Source organism: Dunckerocampus dactyliophorus, chromosome 1 (genome assembly GCF_027744805.1).
Source record: "Dunckerocampus dactyliophorus isolate RoL2022-P2 chromosome 1, RoL_Ddac_1.1, whole genome shotgun sequence".
Taxonomy (NCBI): Eukaryota; Metazoa; Chordata; class Actinopteri; order Syngnathiformes; family Syngnathidae; genus Dunckerocampus; species Dunckerocampus dactyliophorus.
The window spans coordinates 38,807,526-38,814,487 of record NC_072819.1 but is presented as its reverse complement, the minus strand read 5'-3'; the positions used below and the strand labels follow the sequence as shown (position 1 = coordinate 38,814,487).

Genomic DNA, 6,962 nt, shown 5'->3' with positions numbered 1-6,962 from the left:
ATACCTCGAAATCGAACTGGGTAGACCGTGACATGTTATAATGTAATTTCTGTTCTGTGAGTCAATGTCATCCATTTGATCTTGTTGTGTAAGTCTAACATTTGCAAGGTTATCAAGTTCTTGGACTTATTATGTTGCCATACAACACCAGCATATGACACTCAAGATAGGCAGGAGATCAGCTCCTGCTGCTTTGGATAATTCAGATGTAAAAGCACTTTGAGATGTAATAACATGTCTATTTAGTGTCTGAAATGACTTTGGAACAGAACAGACTCATGACAGGCCAAGTGTAAGGAAGCGATAGGAATTTATAGTGCTGTAACTGATAACCTGCTACACAATCATGCATGTTACAATGTAGCCGCAGCTCCAGGTGGGTGTGAACAGAGCACACAACCAAGTTATCCGTCAGCTGGGGTAGGCCCCAGCGTCCCTGTGCTTGAGAACAAGATAAATGGCATGAAAATGGATGGATGCGCATTTGCCAGGCAGAGCCTTGCACAGGAGAATGTACTCAGAATCGAAACTTTGTTCTCAGCCACCTTGGCCCTTGTCTGTTAAGATTATTGGAATTCTAGTTCAGAATTCCCTATCTGACCTGGACAGAATGATGAGCGTTGGATGCTCTGACCTCTGGCCTGGCCCCGTGGCTCTTATAGCTCTGATTTACAGCGGAACTTTCATCTTGTCATGCATGCACGCCCGCCTGACAGTGGGGAACTGTGAAGAGGATGATGTTGAGGCATCGTGGGTCACTTGATACCAAGCTGAGAATTCCACCCACCTCTAAAAAGAGAGCAGCACATAACTGGGAGGCAGAAGGACAGAGATACATTTTTCACTCCCGTTTTCTGATCTGCTGAAAGGAGAATTTACAGCATAGTGGGACACCCAGCGTAACCCAGCAACCAGATAATATACAGCCAACTTGCTTACTCTTTGTAACGTAAGACGTGTGTGTAATACTAAAGTAAAGTGAAAACTTTTTATTGTGGGTGTAGTTTGCAGTGGCGTAGAACTACATTGTTCTGAGAGCTGTGTCTAATATTCTGGTATACCTCATTTAGCTATGTTATCGTTAGAATAACAATTCTCAGTAGGGTACAGTGCAGGTCTACCCCACTGTAAACCATACATGCACCCATTTTCTATGCTGGATAGCCTATTTTGGGCCACGGGAAAGCGGGAGCCTATCCCAGCTGACTTTGGGGGAGAGGGACGGGTGGACTAGTGGACAGACATAGATAAAATTGTTGATACCCTTCTGTGAAAGATAGAAAAACCCACAATGGTCACTAAGATAACTCAAAACTGACCAAAGTAATCATAAAAAATACATATTTTGGAAATTGCCAAAATGCCAGGTCATAGGTCCTCCAACTGAACAATGACCCAAAACACTCAAAAATGGCTAAGGGCGAACCATTTGGTTATTCTGTGACCTTCTGTAATCTCTGGCAAGCGCTGAAACGTCAAATCTGGTGAAGATGCCCATCAAACCTGAGAGAGCTGGAGCAGTTTGCCCAACAATGGGCCAAAAACACCTGTTGACAGGTGCAGGAGTGTCACTGAGAGTCACAGGAAGCACTTGATTGCAGTAACTACTTCAAAATGGTGTGCAATGAAAAACTAGGTCAAGGTTTTGTCCAGGCCAGGTTAGTTAGCTGTTTTTGTTTTTTTTTGGTTGTCTTTTTTCTGAATTATCACTTTTGTCAGTTTCCAATTATTTCAACGATTCTTGTGGGGGTCACCAGCAATTTTGTGTATGTGTACTGTATGTATTCAGGTGGAAATGTCTTTCCACTACTGGATATTATCAGAATGCATTTGCTAATACTTTGGCATGATTGTATGACAACAGAAATAATATATTAAAAAGCAAGTGAAGACATTGATTTTTTGGAAAAATATCATCTATTTTGGCCTTAGTCGGCCCACCAGATTTAGGCCCGTGAGGCACATTTCTGAGAAATGCTTTTATACCGACTTGCTTGATGCAGTCAAACCCAACAGAAGTTGGAAATAGCTTTAAATGTGTCACATATAAGCAAGAAATACATGATTATGAAACTGAACATTTTATTCCAAGCTCAAGTCCAGAGAAAATCTCCGCTTAAGTAAAAACACAATTCTGCAGTAACACAAGCATTTCACGACCTTTACAAGCCAGTGTATAAGACACAGTATGGTAGCTGCTCCAAGTCTATTCATGATACATGAATGGTACTGATCATTTTGGTGGCGACCACTCACCCATGAAAAATACTGATGATTTAAGATGTGAAAGGACATCCGACATCAGCCAGGGGTTGTATGACAATATTATTAAGTAAAGTCACAACAATGCTTGGACATGTTTCTGTGTAATTGTCCAACAACAACAGCACGAACTACGCGAAACAAAACAGTGGCACGACTGTGAAATGACAGCACATTTTAGTTTGCGAGAGTTTGGACAATGCTTCCATCTTCCCTCCATCACAGCTGATGCCGTTCATGGCACCTGGTACGTACTGTAAACAATCACTACTTTGGTCCGTGCGCTGCTTCATTCTCCCACACGTACAGTGCATGACTGGATTAAGAAACAGCCCTTTTTGTTGCGGCATCCTTTGACTCCAGATTGATGTGCTGTCTCACACCACGGCACTCAAAATGGAAGTGAGTCCATGAATATTTTGTCCACAATTGGAGGTGGGGGCACCAGATCTTCTAATTTAAGATAGAAGATGCGCTGGAGGCCTTGAGTGCACAGTGTCCTTAGCTCGGGCAGCTTCCCAAGCAATCTGGACAAATAGTTGGGACGCGAGGAGGGGCAGCCCGACACGTGGTCTTTCAGGCTGGCGATGAGCTGATTCTGCAAGTCTTCCACTCGCTTTGGCTCCTGGAGACCATGTCGGTCTAAGAAGAAGATCATTTTATATTAATTTTATGTGTAAAAAGTGCCAGGCTGTCTTTCAGTCAGCTGGAATTGACTTCAGCTCATCCGTGATCCCAACCAATCAACTCTTCAGTAGATATTGATCAATGTTTGACAAAACAAACATCGACAATGACAACCCTTTTGTTAAACACCCACAAAGGTATGAAAAAGCAAAACCTCTATTGTGATTATGTTTAGCCTGGTGCCGTATACTATTGTATGTTCTTTTGTTGTGCTTGAGGTTGTGTTACATTTTGTCAAAACACCTGTTCTGTCAGTCCTTGAGTTGCATAACCATCTTGTACTGTACCCAGCGGTGAAACCAGAGACCTCGTAAAAGCTCCCCACCCCCCACCTCTGACCGATTTTGGAGGTGTCAGTGGATTAGAGGTTCTTACCCGTGATAATGACCAGCGCCGTGAGGCAGGAGAAGGAGGAGACATCAAGCTTCATGCGATGAAGATTTTGAGAAAACTCCATGATGGAGTCAATCCAGTCCCCGAAGCCTTTGACACACTGGGTCTTGTGAAGCACTTTCCCGTTGCAGAAGACCAGCTGGTTCGTTTCAGGGTTTGACCTGAGAAACAACAACATTTGTGTGCTGTTTGCTCACGAAATGTCTGGAAACTTGCATCGCTTGGATATGCAGCTTTCAAAGGAAGTTGCACTCACCGATATGCTAGACGCAGGATGAAGAGTTCAACAAAGGCAGACTCCAAAAGCAGTTCTTGATCTTTTGAGCAGAACTCAGAGAAACCCGGGATACACTTCGCCCACTTTCTGATGACCTCCATAGAGGCCATGAGCAAGTCGTAGACCTGTTTGACGTCACTGGCGTCCTCCTTCTGGTTTGTACAGACGTCTATTTCATCATACTAGAATCACAGACAAGAGAGTGTTCAAATGGATTCCCCTCTGAGTGTAATCACGCCTAAAAGAAAAAAATAAAGTGTGATTACTTTGGAATAATCCATTTGTCCATCGTTGGGGTTTGAGTCGATGTGAGCCCTCACAAGAGATGCGATCATGCTCACTGGAGACACTGTGAGTGCCACGTCTTGGATTACTTTAGGCTTGGAGGGCAGGCGACCTCTTCGACCTTTCAGGCTGTCTGTCCTCACAACTGTAAGTATCGGGGGGGTAAGACCAATGTTGATTAGGAAAGTGCCTTGTTGTCACTACATTAGGTACACTAGCACAAGTTAATCAGATACAATCCAATAAATTAGCAACAGCTCTCAGTATGATGAACAGTACATCATATGCAGGTAATGTACACAGATTGTTACATTAACACTTTTCTCACGGTGTCAATGAGCAGCTTGTGTTGGATCTCATCTCCATTGAAAAATTGCCCATAGTTCACATTTAACATTGCGAGTTTTGCCTTGAATTTATTAAACTCACCTTCCTTCACCATTCCTACGGTGAGACACTTCTGGAAGCGACAAAACTGGCAGCGATTCCTCCTCCTCTTGTCCACAGGACAGTCCTTATTGGCCAGGCAAACATACTTGGAATTCTTCTGTACTGTCCGCTAGTCAATGAAAAGAATAATTAGTATAAACAGGCCTAATCCCGCCTTGTTCTTTTGCAGATTAGTGAAAAGTCTGATTACCTTGAAAAAGCCTTTGCATCCCTCACAGGTGCGAACCCCGTAGTGTTGGCAAGAGGCACTGTCCCCGCAGACGGCGCAGCAGCCCTCGTTCCCTCGTAGGCTTTTTAATTTGAGTGGCAAACTCCCGTCCAGGTGGTCAGCGGCATCCTGGCCACATGCTTCTATGGCCAGGTTGGGGAAGGTGAGTGAGGGTGTGTCAGTGAAAGCATCATGCTCTCGCAGGTGGGGTTGCCCCAAAGGAGACAACTCCTCCACAGTCCCTGAACCAAATGTGACAAAAGATGGCACATGTGGTACTGAGATGTCCTCAGCTGCCCAGTATCCTGCACTGGGTGAATACGCCCCACAGGATGAGTTCCAGGTGGGTGCATGCTGACTTTGGAAATTGGGGGTTGAAGGAGTCAAAACTGATGCTGAGCTGCCGAAATAATCAGACCCACAAGGGGAAGGGGAAAGGGCCTCCTCTGGGTAAGTGAACATGAACGCACCAGGGTAACAACCGTAAACCTGGAGGTCATCCAGCCTGAATGGGCTCTCCTGGCCTGGCGTGAGGTGGGCCGGCGTTGCTGTGAACTGGCATGTGTAGCTGTCAAAGTTGCTTGATTGAGTGCCCGCCATGGAGCTGATGCTTGGCAGGGACGGGGCAGCGAGGTGATCCAGCCTGGAGATCAGGTCTGGGCTTTGAGGCTCCAAGCTGACCAGGTTGTTATTGTAGGGCCGAGATCCGTGCTGGGGGTGTATGCAAGTCATGGCTACAAAACTGAAAGGAGAATCACCGCACACAATGTCAAGAAAGGAAATAAAGCAACAGCACATACAGTTGCATTCAAAATTATTAAAGCTTCACTGTAAATTCTATTTTGGAAAGTTTAGAAACGAAATGCAGAAGTTTTCAATAAACCAGCAATACAAAACACAATTTCAATAGCTCAACCCATCTAATATTACAGTTGATCATATTTAATTGCCCATTTTGAAAATAAATTGAATAACTTTGTGTGCAACTGTAGAACATGTTGATGTCTCCGAAAGCTAGAGGATTGTTCCACCCCCAGCGTATGATAAAAGGCCGGGTCCTGTTTGTGGCATGCGTATTTAAAAAAAGTAGTATTTTTAGGGATGGCACTGTGAACCATTCGTCACATTGTAAATCAAAGTACACTGGAGAGATGTGGGCATATTGAGGTCTCAGGGTTAAGGGCCTGCTTTGCCCTGTTGAGAATCCATCCAAAAGCCTTAAATTAATCTATTTCCTCCTCTCAGCAAAACAATTTCAAGGCATTTTATATTTTAATTATGCTATTTTCAGTGGCACACTGTTATTTATCTTATTGTGTGTAAGCACAGAGTTTGAAACGAATGAATGAATAACAGATGCTGTGGGTAGAGAAGAGATTGTTCTGTTCTATGCGAACATGCAGTGACAATAAAGACATTCAGTTCATTTCAATTTAATTAAAAGGCACAAACTAAAATTACATGTACAAATTCATCTAGACCTAGTCGCGTTTATATTCTACTGACCAGGCTGTAGGTGGAGCACTTCTTGCAAGTGTACTTCATACAATTTATATGACAAGCGAACGAACAAAAGCATCTCTTACCCGTGTATAAAGGTTAGAAACAGGTTGCTCTTCAGCAGCACTCTCTCATCCTTTGTATCTCCCAGCTAAAGGACAGTCCCTTCGGTCGCCCTTACACTTCTTTATAGCGGCCTCAGGAGTGTCCATGACGTCAGAGACAGGTTCCATACAAGGCAGGGCGGTGGGCGGGGGACGTCTGAGCTGTAACCAATCACAGCGAGCCTTCCGGAGAATGGACGTACGATGACGCACTCCGGGATTCCGTTGACGCGCGTACAGAACAACCGCAGCATTGTCTTAGACATACGCACACACACACACACACACACACGCATGGAGACGCGCACAGGCGCAGCGATGATGAAAACGTGATAAAGTTTAATATGCGTTATATTTAGAGCAGGAAGACACGCTCTACCCTACACGTGACACCACTGATGTAGATAAAAAACAGGAAGGCACAAGCGTGTGTATGTAGAGTATGCATGGCATCTGAAAAGAAGAAGAAGAGCAACGGAAAACAGATTATCAGGGGAATCCATCGTTCTACAAGTTTTAGTCACTTTTTTTGCATGTCTTTTTCTGTATGTCCTTAAAAAAATTTTTTTGTAGTTAATAAGCAGTCATGATTGACTTCATCAATCAAAAAATAAACGACCAGAAACAATATAGCCCTTAGAATCTATACTATTGATGTGTGTGTTTTGTTTCTCCACCCCAGTGGACACAGATGACAAGTAGACTGTAGACGTTTAAGTAAAACAACGAAGATGTTGGAGAAAGGCTAAAGAGCTGAGGGTGGCCCTGGACGGCTGTGACATACACAGAGAGGAAA

General features: G+C 44.0%; 1 protein-coding gene across 1 annotated transcript; it reads right to left on the bottom strand.

The window, feature by feature from the left end:
• Positions 1 to 2,094: 2,094 nt before the first annotated feature.
• LOC129184768 (probable nuclear hormone receptor HR38) lies at positions 2,095 to 6,355 on the bottom strand. The gene is made up of 7 exons (XM_054781055.1): positions 6,149 to 6,355; positions 4,545 to 5,304; positions 4,334 to 4,463; positions 3,886 to 4,049; positions 3,599 to 3,801; positions 3,325 to 3,503; positions 2,095 to 2,904 (listed from the first exon to the last, which is right to left on the bottom strand). The coding sequence occupies exons 2-7, from the start codon at positions 5,292 to 5,294 to the stop codon at positions 2,654 to 2,656; spliced, it is 1,677 nt and encodes a 558-aa protein (XP_054637030.1). The 5' UTR covers positions 5,295 to 5,304; positions 6,149 to 6,355; the 3' UTR covers positions 2,095 to 2,653.
• Positions 6,356 to 6,962: the final 607 nt, after the last annotated feature.

Coding starts and splice junctions, on each gene's coding strand:
- LOC129184768 (XM_054781055.1), bottom strand. CDS start 5,294: ATGACTTGCATACACCCCCAGCACGGATCTCGGCCCTACAATAACAAC. Junction 4,464..4,544: donor GATGCAAAGGCTTTTTCAAG/GTAATCAGACTT, acceptor TTCATTGACTAG/CGGACAGTACAGAAGAATTC. Junction 3,504..3,598: donor ATCCTGCGTCTAGCATATCG/GTGAGTGCAACT, acceptor GTTGTTTCTCAG/GTCAAACCCTGAAACGAACC.